Source organism: Macaca nemestrina, chromosome 2 (assembly GCF_043159975.1).
Source record: "Macaca nemestrina isolate mMacNem1 chromosome 2, mMacNem.hap1, whole genome shotgun sequence".
In the NCBI taxonomy this organism is placed as follows: Eukaryota; Metazoa; Chordata; class Mammalia; order Primates; family Cercopithecidae; genus Macaca; species Macaca nemestrina.
In genome coordinates, this window is record NC_092126.1 from 35252346 (window position 1) to 35269064 (window position 16719).

The 16719-nt window shown below is 36.9% G+C and overlaps 1 protein-coding gene across 1 annotated transcript in view; it reads right to left on the reverse strand.

Annotated features, from left to right (window-relative positions):
* The window catches only part of LOC105490369 (acyl-CoA dehydrogenase family member 11), a 97613-nt gene that overhangs the window by 5417 nt on the left and 75477 nt on the right, over nucleotides 1-16719 (reverse strand). Inside the window, exons 14-17 of the mRNA XM_011755892.3 lie at nucleotides 16235-16301; nucleotides 15540-15625; nucleotides 13736-13807; nucleotides 12554-12708 (exon numbers count right to left, since the gene is read on the reverse strand). Of these exons, the coding sequence (XP_011754194.2) occupies nucleotides 12554-12708; nucleotides 13736-13807; nucleotides 15540-15625; nucleotides 16235-16301 (380 nt within the window). The remainder of the gene's footprint in view (nucleotides 1-12553; nucleotides 12709-13735; nucleotides 13808-15539; nucleotides 15626-16234; nucleotides 16302-16719) is intronic.

Here is a 16719-nt window from a genome sequence, read left to right on the forward strand (position 1 = left end):
CAGCTTAGAGTAAGTCTTAAGATTGGGTAGTGTGATTCATCGAGCTTTCTTCTTTTTCAAATTCTTTTGGCTACTTTAGTTTTTTTTGTATTTCCATATAAATTTTGGGATCAGCCTGTCTTTATCTATAAAAACATCCTTTTGGGATTGTGATTGGAACTGCCTTAAGTCTGCAGATCAGTTTGAGGATGGTTAACATCTTTCATCTGTTAAGTCTTCTAATCTACATATTCACTTAGGTCTCCTTTGATTTATTTTATCGCTTTGAGTGCATGTGGATATTGTAGTGTTTTGATAGAGTAGTACTTAAAAAAAAAAAAACTATTGTAAATGGTATCTTAAAACTTCCAGTTCCCCGTTGTTCATTGCTTGTATATAAAACTAAAATTGTTATGTATTGACCTTGTATCCTGTAACTTTGCTAAACTCACGTATTAGTTCTGGGAGGGCTGTTTCATTTTGTTTGATGTGTTCCTTAGGATTTTGCATACACTCACATTGTCATCTACAAGCAGGCCCAGTGTTTACTTCTTTTTCCCCCAACTACATGCTCTTTTTTTCTCTTGTTTTACTGCACTGGCTAGGAATTCTTCTATGATCATAAATTGGAATAGTGAGGGTGAACATTCTTGCCTCATTCCCAGTTTTGGGGGAAAAGCATTTAGTCTTTTGTCATTAAGTATGATGTTAGATTTTTAAAAATACTCTCTATAAAGTTGAGTAAATTCCTTTGTATTCCCAGTTTGCTGGGAGTTCCTATCATAAACAGATGCTGAATTTTGTCAAATGCCAAAGCATCAATTGATATGATGATGTGATTTTTTAATGTTCATGCAGTTTTCACTGTTAGTTTGGGAGATTATAATAATTTATTTTAAATTATCAAGTTACAGATATGAATCAGGCTTGCATTTGTGGGATAAACCCTACTTGACTATGCTGTATGATTATTTTTACACACTGCTAGACTTTATTTGGTAATACTTTGCTGGTGGTTTTTGCATCTATATTGGTCTATGATTTGTTCTTGTCTGGTTTTGGATTAGGATAATTCTGGCCTCATAAAATGAGTTGACGAGCGTTTCCTCCTTCTCTATTTCTGGAAGAGATATGTAAAACTGGTGTTATTTCTTCTCTAACTGTTTAGTAGAATTTACCAGTAATACCATCTGGGCCTGAAGATTTCTTTTTTTCAGGAGCTTTTTAACTTTGAATTCAACTTATAACAATAGTTGTAGAACTATTCAGGTTGTCTATTTCATCTTCAGTGAGTTTTGATAGTTTGTGGGGTTTGAGGAATTGTTCTACTTCATCTAAATTGTTAACTTTATGTGTTTTGTACACATACTAGAGCATGTGGGTCCCAAGTCCTAGATCTGGAATGGAGGAGACTCTGCTTCTGCCTTGGCTCCAGACCCCATTCTCCAATCCATGTTTTCCCAGAGAGCTCTGCATTGTGGCTCACACACAGCCTACACAGACTAAGAAAATCAGTATGTCTGATATCCTCTGCTTCTAACAAGGATGGAATTGATATATTTTTCCCTATTTCTTCTGTTAAGTACAACTAATAACCCTGGGCATTATCTATAAAACAAACGTAAGAAGACTCTGAAAGGTAGAGAAAAAGTAGTCTTCAGGTCCAAAATAATAACCTAGTGGTGTGTTTCCTAGGTTTTCTTTTTGCCTCATCTATCTCAGCTGCTGAGATTCTTCCCAGCAGCTGAAGAATCTAGTAACCTGGAAATGTCAGCGAGCACAGACCGAAACAAAACAGAAACATAAAGCACCCCAACAAAAGCATAATCTCTCTAACCAAAGGATCAGCAAAGGGGCAGCCTAGCAAGCCAAAAATCTTTTAGAGAATAACCACTTTACTGCAGCCAGATACCACAGAAAAAACACTGGCCCCCACCCCTCCTCACACCAGCAAAGACAGGATGGGGAGCATAGGCTTCCTCCCTGGTAAGCACTGTAATGAGGTGCCCCAACACCCCTGCCAGGAAGGTATCAGACAGTGCCAAAAACCTGAGGCTTTCCTCCCCACTGGCCAGTAATAAGTCCCCCCGACCCATCTTATGAAGTGTTAGTGCAGTCCAAATTGGATGCCTGGACTTTCATCCTGCCTGGCAGTATGAGGGCATCATCCTCTTCAGGTACTGATGGAAGCTGGGAGGGGAACCTGGACTTCTCTCTCTGCCTAGCAGTAATGAGGTGATGCCACTCCTTTCTCTGACAGAACGGTGTCAAAGAAAGCCAATTAAAATAGAAGCTTTAAAAAGGTCCAGAGTCTCACAATATAAAACTGTTCAGGTTTCAATTTTAAAAATCATCCATTATACCAAAAACCTGGAACAATTCAAAATGAATTTTTAAAAAATCAAGAGACACAGTGATATAGTTTGGATGCTTGTCTCCTCCAAGTCGCATATTGAAACATGAAGGTGGAACTTAGTGTGAGGGTCATGGGGGAATATCCCTCATAAATGGTTTGATGCCTTCTCTGCAGTAATGAGTTCACATAAGATCTGATTGTTTAAGAGAGTCTGGGATGTCCTCCCTTATCTCTCTTGTTCCCTCTCTTGTCACGTGATGTGCTGGCTCCCTCTTTACCTTCCACCATGATTGTAAGCTTCCTGAGGCCTGCCCAGAAATAGATATTGGCACTAGGCTTGCACAGCCTGCAGAACCATGGGCCAAACGAAGCTTTTCTTTATAAATTACCCAGTCTCAGGTATTCCTTTATAGCACTATAAAATGGACTAACACACCCAGATAACAGAGATGTTAGAATTTCTGACAAAATTTTAAAGCAGCCATGATAAAAATGCTTCAGTGAGCAGTTACAAACACAACTGAAGCAATTAAAAAAATTGAAAGCCTCAGCAAAGAAATAGAAGATGTAAAGAAGAACCAAATGGGTATTTTATAAGTAAAAAAACATAACAGTTCAAATAAAAAGCTCGGTGGATGGGTTCCACAGCAGAATAGAGGGGACAGAGGAAAAAAATCAGTGAACTGGAAGATAGGACAACAGAAACAGCCCAATCTAAACCACAGAAAGAAAACAAACTGGAAAAGAAAAAAAAGAAGAAGAAGAACAGCATCATAGGAACATGTGGAATTATAACAAAAGATCTACCATTCACATCACCAGATTCCAGGAAGAGAAAGAGTAAGGCTGAAAAAGTACTTGAAGAAACAATGGCTGAAAACATCCCAAATTTGGCAAGAGACCTAAACCTGAAGATTCAAGAAACTGGGTGAATCCCAAGCAGCATAAATCCCAGAAATCCATACCAACACACATCATAATTAAATTTCTGGAAAAATAGAGATAAAAACATCTTGAGAGCACCAGAGAAAAATGACATCTTATCTATAGCAGGGAGGTATATATGTCAGAAGGAAGTAGCACAATATTTTTCTAGTGCTGAAAGAAAAGAAACTTATATCCAGTGGGGATATCTTTCAGGAAAAAAGAAGAAATAAGACATAGATGAAGCAAAACAGAAATTGTCACTTTTAGACTCTAAAAGAAAGGTTAAAGGAAGTTCTCTAAATGGAAAGGAAAAGATAAAAGAAGAAACCTTGGAAAATCGGGAAAGAAGAAAGAACACAATAAGCAAAAATATGGCTAATAAAATTCGTTTGCTTTCTTCTCTAAAATTTTCTAAAGCATATTTGATGGTGGAGGCAAAAATTATAACCCTGATGTTATTCTAAATGTATTTAGAGAAAATAATTAAGACAATTATATTGTTTATTTATTTAGAGACAGAGTCTCTATCTACCAGGCTGGAGTGCAGTGGGGTGATCTCAGCTCACTGCAACTTCTGCCTCCTGGGTTCAAGCAATTCTTGTGCTTCAGCCTCCTGAATAGCTGGGGTTACAGGCACACGCCACCACGCCCGGCTAAGTTTTGTTTTTAGTAGAGACAGGGTTTCGCCATGTTGGCCAGGCTGGTCTCAAACTCCTGACCTCATGTGATCCACCCGCCGTAGCCTTCCAAAGTGTGGGATTACAGGCGTGAACTACTGCGCCAGACCCAAGACAATTGTATTATAAATGAGAGAGTAAAAGGAACTTAAAGGAAGGTAAAATGTCTATACTTGACTCAAATTGGTAAAATGATGACACCAATAGACTTTAATAAGATCTAGAGAGAAAGGTAACTAGATAGATAAATAAACAAGTATATGTGATACCTAGAACAACCACCAAAAGAGTTATACAAAAAAATACACTCGAGAAATATTATAAATAAATCAAAATGAAGTTCTAAAAATGTTAAATTAACCCACAGGAATGCAGGAAAAGGAAAACAGAAAAGCAATAACCAGAGAGAACAAACAGAAAACAAAAATAAAATATCCGATTTAAGCCCTAACATATCAGTTATTATAAAGACAAAGATAAAGTGGATTAAAAATATGACCCAACTATATGTCATTTAGAAGAAATATACATCAAATATAATGATATAGGGCCAGGCGTGGTGGCATCCACAACAGGACATCTATAAAAATGCTATAGCTAACATTATACCTAATATTCCCCAAAGACAGAGAACAAGGTAAGAATGTCAGTTCTCACCTCTCTTATTCAACATAGTATTAGAAGTTCTAGCCAGTGCAGTAAGACAAAGGAAGGAGACAAAAAGCATGTATATCAGAAAAGAATAAAGAAAACTGTTCCTTATTTACAGACGACATGATTATCTATGTAAAATCCCAAGCAATCTACAAAAAACTCCTAGAACTAATAAGTGAGTTCAGCGAGGCCACAGGGTATGAGATAAACATACAACATGGTGAAACCCTGTCTCTACTAAAAATACAAAAAAATTAGCCAGGTGTGGTGGCAGGCACCTGAATCCTAGCTACTTGGGAGGCGGAGGCCAGAGAATCGCTTGAACCTGGGAGGCGGAGGCTGCAGTGAGCCGAGATCATCCCATTGCACTCCAGCCTGGGCAACAACAGTGAAACTTCAGCTCAAAAACAAAACAAAACAAAAAACTAAACTTCTATATACTAGTAATAGACCCTGAAGTTAAAAACACAATACTTATTATAATTGCTCAAAACTGAAATACGTATGTATAGGACTTGTAGGCTGAAAACTACACACAGATGAGACGATGTGTGTAGATGATGAAAGAAATCAAGGAAAAGCGAAATAAACGAAGAGATATACCAGGTTCACAGAATAGAAAACTCTACATAGTAAATATATCAATTTTTCTCAATGTTTGCAGATATGGACAAGATTATTTTTAAATTATATGCAAAGGCAAAGGAACCAGAAGAGCTGAAACATTTGGAAAGAGAAGTCTAACCTGAGAGGAATCAGTCTAGCTTATTTGAAGATTAATTATGTAACCACAGTAATCAAGACTGTGTGGTGCTGGCAGAGAGACTGATGCATAGCTAATTAGGACAGAAGAGACAACCCACATATAAACCCACACAAATAATGTCTGACTGATTTTTGAGAAAAGCACGAAAACAGTTCAATGGAGGAAAGATAGCCTTTAAAAAAAATGTTGCTGAAGCAATTAGACATTCACAGGCAAAAAAAAAAAAAAAAAATGAACCTTGACCTAAGTTTCATACAAAAATTAACTCAAAATGTAAGCAGACACAAATGTAAAATGTGAAACTCTCAGAGACACATTATAGGAGAAAATCTTCAGAATATAGGATTAGGCAGAGTTATTAGACTTGACACCAAAAGCATGACCCATAAAAGCAAACATTGACAAATTAGAGTTCATTAAAATTAAACACTTTTGTTCTGTGAACGACCTGGTTAAGAAGATGAAAAGACAAGATACAGAGTAGGAGAAAATATTTACAAACCACATATCTGACAGGATAGTATCTAGAATCTATAAAGAACTCTCAAAATTCAATAGTAAAAAAGGTGATCTAGGACATGGACACAGGACATGAACCAAAGAGGACATAAGATGGCAAATAAGTACATGAAAAGATGCTCAACATGATTCACCAACAGGGCAACTGAGATTAAAGCCACAATGGGTGGTTTTAAAACCACAAACCCATCAGAATGGCTAAAATTAAAAAGTAGTAACACCACCATATGCTGGAGGGGATGTGGAGAAACTGAATCACTCATACTCAGTTGGTGAGAACAAAAAATAGAAAGGTTTAGCAGTTTCCAAAAAAACTAAACATGCAACTACCACATGACACAGTAATTGCACTCGTGGGCATTTATCTCTGAGAAACGAAAACTTATATTTACACAAAAGCCTACACAAATGTTTACAGCAACTTTATTTGCAATAGCCCAGACCTGGAAACAACCCAGATGTCCCTCAACAGATAAACAGTTAAACAAACTGTAGTATATCCAGACTAAGGAATACTACTGAACAATAAAAATGAACCAACTACTGATAAACACAACGTAGATAAATCTCCGAGAAATTATGTTGAGTGAAAACAGCCAGTGTCAAATGTTTTCATACTGTATGATTCCATTCTTGGAATGACAAAATTGTAAAATGAAGAACAGATTAGTGGTTGCCAGGAGTTAATGAGAAGGCTGGGGTGGAAGCAAACTAAATGTGGCTATAAAAGGGCAACATGAAGGATCCTTGTAGTGAATGGAATGCTCTGTATTCTGACTATATTCATGACAACATCTTGGTCCTGATACTGTATTCTAGTTTTGCAAGATGTTACCATTGGGGAAACTGGGCAAAGGATTCAAGAGATCTGTATGTTCTTATACCTGTATGTGAAACTGTAATTATCTCAAAATGAAAAGTTGAATTTAAAAATGGTACTTGCTTCTTGTTTAGCTTAGAAAACATTCTCTGAGTTTTCCCAATTTGTCAGAACTTGTAAGAGAAGCAGGGAGGTAAGTGGAAAAAACATTAAAATCAAGCCTCACCATAAGTCCCACAGGCAACCAAACATTCAGAATTCCTCAATGAAACCCAGGGAGCATACAAAATGCATCCAGCGAGCTCTAATGAGTTTTTTGGTTTCCAGTTCTAAACACAGAACTGAGTTGGTCTGAGTGTCGCAGGTTATTGTTAAGCTAAACACAGAATTGGTTTCCAATTCTAAATATGGAATTGATGTTTACACTGAAGAAAAACATTCATTAAGATGAGTTAAACCAGCAGACAATTATGGTGCTTTGATTCAAGCCATATTAACCTTCCATACCTGTGTTTTCCAGGTTATATTTACATTTTATTTTTTTTATGGTAATCATATATTTTTTATTTTTTATTTATTTCTAACTTTTCTTTTAAATTCAGGGATACACATGCAAGTTTGTTATATAGATAAACTCATGTCACGGGGGTTTATTGTACAGATTATTTCGTCACTCAGGTATTAATCCTAGTACCCATTAGTTATTTTTCCCGACCCTTTCCCTCCTCCCACCTTCCACCCTCTGGTAGGCCACCATGTCTGTTATTTCCCTTTATGTGTCCATGTGTTCTCATCATTTAGCTCCCACTTATAAGTGACAAACGTGGTATTTAGTTTTCTGTTCCTGCGTTAGTTTGCTAAGGATAATGACCTCCAGCTCTATCCATGTTCCCACAAAAGAAATCAACTTATTCTTTTTATGGCTGCATAATGTTCCATGGTATTTATATACCACATTTTCTTTATCCAGTCTATCATTGATGGGTATTTAGATTTATTCCACATCTTCACTATTATGAATAATGCTGTACTAAACATATGCATGCATGTGTCTTTATAGTAGAACGCAGAACGACTTATATACCTTCATGTATATATCCAGTAATGTGATTGCTGGGTCAAATGGTATTTCTGTTTTAAGTTCTTTGAGGAATCCTCACACTGTTTTCCACATTGGTTGAACTCCTACCAAGAGTGTATAAGCCTTCCTTTTTCTCCACAACCTCACTAGCATCTGTTATTTTTTGACTTTTTAATAACAGCCATTCTGACTAGTGTTAGATAGTATCTCATTGTGGTTTTGATTTGCATTTCTCTAATGATCAGTGATTTTTAGCTTTTTATCATATGCTTGTTGGCCACATGTCTGTCTTCTTTTGAAAAGTGTCTGTTCATGTCTTTGGCCTACTTTTTAAAAAATTTGTTTAAGTTCCATATACATGTTGGATGTTAGACTTTTGTCAGATGCAAATAGTTTGCTAAATTTTCTCCAATTCTGTAGGTTGTCTCTTTACTCTGTTGATAGTTTCTTTTGCTGTGCAAAAGCTCGTTAGTTTAATTAGACTGCATTTGTCAATTTTTGCTTTTTTTGTAATGGCTTTTGGCGTCTTCATTATGAAATCTTTGCCCATTCCTATGTCCAGAATGGCATTGCCTAGGTTGTCTTCCAAGGTTTTTATAGTTTTGGGTTTTACATTTAAGTCTTTGATCCTCAACAAAATACTGGAAAACAGAATCCAGCAACACATCAAAAGGCTTATCCACCATGAACAAGTAGGCTTTATCCTTGGGATGCAAGGTTGGTTCAACATATGCAAATCAATAAATCTGATTCATCACATAGAACTAAAGACAAAAACCACATGATCATCTCAATAGATGCAGAAAAGACTTTCGATAAAATTCAACACCCCTGCTAAACTTTTCTATTAAAAACTCTCAATAAACTAGGTATTTGAGGAACATACCTCAAAATAATAAGAGTCATCTATGACAAAACCACAGCAAACATCATACTGAATGGGCAAACACTGGAAGTATTCCCCTTAAAAACTGGTACAAGACAAGGATGCCCTCCCTCACCACTCCTATTCAATACAGTATTGGAAGTCCTGGCCAGACCAATCAGGCAAGAGAAATAAATAAAGTGCATCAAAATAGGAAGACAGAAAGTCAAACTATCCCTGTTTGCAGAACACATGATTCTATATCTAGAAAACCCCACAGTCTCAGCCCAAAAGCTTCTTAAGCTGATAAACAACTTCAGCAAAGTCTCAGGATACAAAATCAACAAACAAAAATCACTAGCACTGCCCAAGAGCCAAATTGGGAATGCAATCCCACTCACAATTGCCACAAAAAGAATAAAATACCTAGGAATAGAACTAACCAGGGAGGTAAAAAATCTCTACAAGGAGAACTATGAAACAGTGCTCAAAGAAATCAGAGATGACATAAACAAATGGAAAAACATTCCATGCTCATAGATACGAAGAATCAATAGCATTAAAATGACCATACTGCCTGGGGCAATTTATAGATTCACTGCTATTCCTATCAAGTTACCAATGACATTCTTCACAGAAGCAGGAAAAACTATTTTAAAATTTATATGGAACCAAGAAAGAGCCCAAATAGCCAAGGCAATCCTAAACAAAAAGAACAAAGTGGGAGCCATCATGCTACTTGACTTCAAACTATACTACAAGGCTACAGTAACCAAAACAGCATGGTACTGTTATAAAAACAGGTACATAGACCAATGTAACAACAGAGAGCCCAGAAATGGGGCCACATACCTACAACCATCTGATCATTGACAAAGGTGACAAGAACAAGCAACAGAGAAAGGACGCCCTTATTCAAAAAACGGTGCTAGGATAATTGGCTAGCCATATGCTGGAGATTGAAACTGGGCCCCTTCCTTACACCTTAGCCATTTTTTTCACATTTAATTATCCTTTTATTGTCATTTCTTTTCTTCTTTTTTATTCTTTTAAGTTCTGGGATACAAGTGCAAAACATGTAGGTTACATAGGTATGCAAGTGCCATGGTGGTTTGCTACATTTATCAACACGCCATCTAGGTTGTAAGCCCTGCATGCATTAGCTATTTGTCCTAATGCTCTCCCTCTCTTCGCCCCAACCCTCCAACTGGCCCCCGTGTGTGTTGTTCCCCTCCCCATGTCCATGTGTTCTTATTGTTCAACTCTCCACTGATGAGTGAGAACACGCACACCTTAGCCATTTTTATGCTGGTCATGTTCGCCCTTCAACAGGGGATATTTGATTAGAGTTTCCCTAAAGCAGTGATGTTCAACATAATAGCCACTACCCATATGTGGCTAATGAGCATTTGAAATATACCTAGTCTGAACTGAGATGTACTATAAGTATAAAATATGCACCCCATATGGAAGAACAAATGTTAAAATATAAAGTATCTCATTAATAATTTTTATATTGATTTCATGTTGAAATAGTATTTTTGACATTTTGGGTTAAATAAAATATATTACTAAAATTAATTCCATCTTTTTCTTTTTACTTTTTAAAAATGTTGCTATTAGAACATTTAAAATTACATTTAAGGTTCACAGTATATTTCTTTTGGATGGCACTACCCTAGAGGTTGAAACATGGCTCTGAATTAATTTCAAACAAGTTGCTGGTGGTGAATAAATATTTTTTGATGGCTGTAAAACAGGGTAGTTATAACTTTTATAACTTCATGAGCAGACTTAAAAGACAGACATTTACTTCTCAGCTTTAGAATAAAGGAGGTATTCTCAGCAGGGTTTCTATAGACCCTAGATTTGCTGAAAAGTATTAAATGGGTATAAACTAGGTGCTCCAGGGAAATGCCAAATATATTTCCTGAGACAGAATTGGGATGGAGAATTTTTTGTTACAGCCTGGAGTAAATTAGAAGGCAGCTGGAAGGAGCCTTCAAATTCAAAGAAATGAAATGTTCCTTTCACAAATTAAAATAAAAAAGCTGGCCCAGATGTTTGCTTATGACATGCTCACACATCTTTTTGCTTCTGCCAGATCATGTTATTTGTGCCAGATGTGAGAAGTTTCCAGTGAAGACAGGCATATTTGTTAAAAAGCCAGGCTTGCTCTGTGTGAAGCATTAACTTTAAAAGGTGGAAGGGAAATTTTTTACTAGTGCAGTTTTAAAACACCACTCATGAAAGCAGCACTTGCGCAGAGTGCTTTTGTGCATTCGAGATGCTTGTCTGTCGACTTTACTGTGACCTCCCTTCACCCTGCTCCAGGGTTTGCACACAAGCTTGACAAAAGGGTAACAAGTAATGGTTGGTGCCCTGAGCACCTCTTCATCCTTTTTCAACAGCATCAGGGGCTATATCCATGGCCCCAGAAGGTCACACTTTCTCACCTCCTCCCACAGTGCCCACCCAAAAGCTGAACCCTTGCCTTTGCTGTATATTAAAAGGGCTCCCGACAAATTATTCCCAGGTGTAGGGTCATAAAGCAGGCTGTAGTTTTTCAGTCAAAAACCTATACAAATAAATCATATACATGCTGAATAATACTTTACAAAAAGCAAACATAGATTATAAACATTTAAGGTAAAAAAATATACTGCAAATTTTATAGGATGGCCAAAAATGTACAAGGAGACCGACGTACTAAAATATACATGTGCAGCAAACACAAATACAATTCCATCACCACAGATTTGACCTAACACTAACATGTTAGCAAAAATAAAGAGTGAACATTTAATAATAGTTCTTCTTGCCTTCTTAAAACTTAGAAGGGAGATGATTTGGATATCCTACTTCTCTGTAAAAGACTTTTCAAGGAAGTCTGAAATAATACCTTCTAATTCCTCTCAATACATATTTCCTAATTTTTTTTTCTTTTTCTGGAGACAGAGTCTCACTGTGTCGCCAGGCTGCAGTGCAGTGGCATGATCTTGGCTCACTGCAACCTCCATCTCCCAGGTTCAAGCAATACTCTTGCCTCAGCCTCCCGAGTAGCTGGGACTACAGGCGCATGCCACCATGCCCGGGTAATTATTATTATTTTTTTTTGTATTTTAGTAGAGACAGGGTTTCACCACGTTGCCCAGGCTGGTCTCAAACTCCTGAGCTCAGACAATCCACCCACCTTGGCCTCCCAAAGTGCTGGGATTACAGGTGTGAGCCACTGCACCTGGCCATATTTCCTAATTTTTATTATATGGCCCACATGTAACTATGTTTACAGTGATTTGTAACAACAGACTCAGTAGTATATAATTTATAGATGAAAATTCAAAAAATCATGAATATCTCACAAATTTATAGATGAAAATTCAAAAAATCATGAATATCTCACAAAATGTTGGTCCCATTTCTACTTGTGTTTCTCCAGTGGCAGAACTCAAGTCCTCCTGAAGAAGCTGATTCCACTTTTATGTTTGTTAGCATGTTTCTCCTTTCCCTGAGTTTTGGGCTGTTTTCCTATATCTTTACACTTACGTGTCCTAATTCCTTCTAGGAAACCAAAGGACAATGCAAATCCTTCTTCCTTATGACGGCTCCTTCATGTCCACAGGGAGCTTTAATGTTCAGGTTCTCTAGAGAACAAGAATCTGAGAAAGTTGAAGGAACTGTCTTCACTCTTGTGTGCAGAGGTGTTGAAGCATTTTAAGAACTACTTAATTTTTCACAAAGATAAATACCTCTCATCAGACTATATTTAAATACAGACATAAATACGCCTTATTGAAAAGGATCACGCTGTTCATGTAGAGAAAGTCTCTCCGTCACAAGTAATGTTTTTGTTCAATGTTAGTGTAGTGCACCAGGCTACAATAAATTCAAATAAGTAATCATCCTTACATGTGCATACAACTTCTTCTTGAAGGCTACCCTTTGTGTTGCTCGCTCACACATGATCTGCAAAGCACGTTCCGCCAAACCTACTGTTCTCATACAGTGGTGGATTCTGCCAGGTCCAAGGCGGCCTTGGGAAATTTCAAATCCCCTACCTTCACCTGGGAAGAAAGGGGAAATAAAGCGGGAATGTGAAAATGGCCTAGCCCATTCCTTTTGTTATTTATACAAATCCTGGGAAAGTGATGAGCTGCCCTTAATAAAAATGGCTTTCTGGTGAAAAAAAGTCAGTTCTATAATAAGGTTCACTATGAATTCATGGGAATTTTGATTTCTATGTTTTTGAAACCACCACCATTAAACATTTCAAATTTAAGAACTGTCTCTTAAGTATATACTATGCATAAGCTATTTTATTAGTGCTGCAATAGATACAAATTTAGAATAACACATAGTCCCTATACTAGGAGTTTAGAATCCAGAAGAGCGGGCAAGGGTAAGGGATATAGAGAGAAACAAAGAAAGGCAAAGGAGGAAGAGATTTTCTGTTCATCATTATAACCTTAGGGCCTGGCAGGTATCAGGGGCTTGGTGAATGGATGGGATGAACACAAAAACATTCCTGGAAGAGGTAGTATTCTAGATGTTCTTTGAAAGGGATACAGGATACTAATAAGCAAGAGGATGGCATATAGTGTTTGAAGTTATTTATGCTTCTAACTTATATCTAAGACTTGAATTCATAAAGTACTGAGGTTTCCTTAAAACAAATAGAGGCCTACAGATCATGTTCTAGGAGAAAGTGTGTTGCTCTGAATTGCATAATTTTCATATTAAGTTATCCTTTCAATTGACGTGATATACAAAACCACATCCAGCACTTAAATAAAACCTCACCATTCCATGTAAGAAAATCCACCAAATAGAAAACTTTCCCTTGACAAATGGAGTAAACAAGAAGGGAAAGTATTAGGTTGGTGCAAAAGTAATTGTGGCTTTTGCCAAAAACCGCAATTACCTTGGTGCAAAAGTTATTGTGGTTTTTGAACTGCAATTACTTTTGCACCAACCTAATATCTAAATCAAGGTAGACTCCAGGTCTAAATCTGGAAAGACTTATCTTTTCCAGATTTAGAGCTGAAAATATTAATATACAATACTGAAGAATCATTTCCAAACTCAACTCACCTAGTATTAGATTTGTGGCAGGAACTCGCACTTGATTAAAATGGATCTCAAAATGTCCTCCATGAAAATTATCTATAAAATAGAAAATAAAATTTTAAAGAGCAAAAGGAGTTGACTAGAGAAGAGTCACATATACTTAATCTGCTGAAATATAATTACTTGAAGAAAATAGGATTTCAAAGATCCATATGGCATGAACATTCCAAAGTAAGCCTCAGCCCTGAACCCCCAGGACCCAGCAGCCCACAAAACTCATCAACTGTTCAAGAAGAGAAACTCTTTGATCCAAACGTTTTCTAATTCATTCTCTGAAGTACAATTTCAGAGAGCTAGGAAAAAGGAAGACTAGGCTCCATAGCTACAGCCAGAGTATTTTGTTTGTTTTATTATTGCTGCTTCTTTGAAATATTTTACATATGGGGTTCCAAAATATTTGCATGGAAAAAAGTTTCAATGTTTCAAAAATTAAAAATGAGCAACGTAATCCAAGTTTCTAATTTTATCATTGTGGAAACCAACGCCTAAAGATGAGAAGGATCTGCTTGAGGGGAAACAGCAGGCTTGGCATTAGTGATGATACAGAAAATGGACAGGTTTATTCCCAGTCTACACTTGTTCCACTGTGTGTTCGTCTCTTGAAAACACTGGCATTTGAATCACTGAGGCCAGGAACACGTTCACATTTTATCTTTGCATTACCCCTTCTCCCCGCCAAGTTCTAGAGATAATCTCATGTTAACGCTACTCCCTTTTCCTGTCAGAAGAGACAATAATCAGCCTTCTCCTCACTGTTTCTTTTGGCCTTGGACACAGGGAGTTGGAGAGGTGCTAGTAAAATTTTCATACTGAATATTCAAATGTAGCCTCTGCAATGGAAACTATCTGCAGTTCAACGATATTATAAATGCATTTTTGGTATCTTTGAGGCTGTTTCTCTGCAACCCAATAATTTCCTACATGCAATTTTCTCCAGCAAGCTTGCTCATCCCATCTTGCCACCTATGCTTACCCTGCGGTACACCCTACAGCTGCATCTTACTGATAAGTGATTCTATAAAACTGCAAGTCTTATATCTGCTGCTTGAACATATTCATTAGTCATATTCAATGATAAAAAGAAAGCCAGGGGCCGGGCCCAGTGGCTCATGCCTGTAATCCCAGCACTTTGGGAGGCTGAGGAGGGTGGATTACATGAGGTCAGGAATTCGAGACCAGCCCGGCCAACATGGTGAAACCCCATCTCTACTAAAAATACAAAAATTAGCTGGACGTGGTGGCTAAGCAAATACTTGCTAAGAGAGTGATCTTAGCAAATATTTATTGGACACAATGAACACGTGCCACGGTAGATGGCAGGAAACAAATGGATCTTTGCTTCTTAGAAATCCCACCCAAGGGCAGAGGAAGGAAGAGTTTTGCACTCAAGTCAAAAACTAATTGCTTTTTAACAGTTCTTGTAAGTTGATTAAGAGGGCTAAAATTGGAGACAAAAACAATTTTATTGTGGATTATCTGTGCATTAATCCATTTTTATGAGTGACAGAGAGAAGACTGGTAGAGTTGCTCTTCCTTAAATAGAATCTGCCCTTTCCCAAAAAGTAAACAAAATGAGGTAGAATGCTATACTATTTCTTTTTATTGGCTCTACTCTGAACTCCACCAGCAATTTTATTAAGACAGTTTTCAGAGACAAAGGAATATCTAAGAATCTATCTCATGCATTAAAATACTATTGCCTTCAATGTTACTGCATATTCTAGCTTTTCTGCTTGCTAATGCATGGTCATATTTATCGAATACCTACCTATGTAGCCAAAAACTGACAAAGGCCTTATTATTTCTACTCCAGGTGTGTTCATGGGAACAAGAATCATGCTGTGCTGTTTGTGTCTAGTCAAAAGAAAAATCATGTTAGAAAAAGTTTGCAAAGGAGAAAAACAAAACCGATAATAAGCAGAGTCACAACTGTCTTTTTGATGTTTTCATGTAATCATGCAAGCAGTGATGACTGGAATGGGAACTGTGTAAAAGACGTACACCAACATAGTCTGATGCAGGCTGTGATCTGGAACCAAAACAATGATTTGAAAATAAATGAGTTGTTTGATTGAGGCTTCTCACTGCTCAACAATGGTAACTGGAAACTTATATAATTAAACATTTCAAGACTATTGCCTTTGATCTAAACATTTAATCACTTCATTACACAGGTCTGAAAACATTTAGGTCTGATAATTTAATCCAAACAGCTTTGATAATTTAGCAACACTTTCTAATACTGAAAATTCCACAGTCAAGAATGTTCAGCAATACTCCCTAAAATGTTTTCCAAATACACCTGTTAGAAAATACTTGTGAAATACAAATATATGACATTTACTCTCATATTTTATATTATGATTTGTGAGTCCAAACAGTGAATTTTAAGTAAATTACATAGATAGGAGGAAATATTGACTCATTCCTACACAAGTTTCTCAATCAGAATTGTATAATTACCTGGAGACAGAAGTATTTTGAGTTCTTCCCAAAACAATTGCGATTTTGCACTTGGGATTCCCAGCTCCTAAAACCAAGGGGAACACAAGCAGATTATAAAAGGAAATTTCTAGTTTGACATTTCACCTTGAAGGTTCTAATCCTTCCCACTTTACCTATGGCAGAAAACAAATAGGGAGAACATTCTTGATTCATTAAGATAATAATTCTTTTGTAACGCTACATATCATCCAAGAAAAATGATTAGGCAAGGACAAGAATGGACTCCATCCATGAAAGCTGCTACACAAAAATAACCAGAAGTGAAAGCAGCATGAAAAAGTTGACACCTCTCCCATTGACACCATTTCAGACATCAGCATGCTAAAAAGGCTGAGAAATTTTGTATGTCTAATATAATATTTTATATGTCAACATATATGAGGCTGTGATCCTACTTCCAATAAGCCTGGTTCTCATTTATTAATTTCTTAAGGGTCAAATTT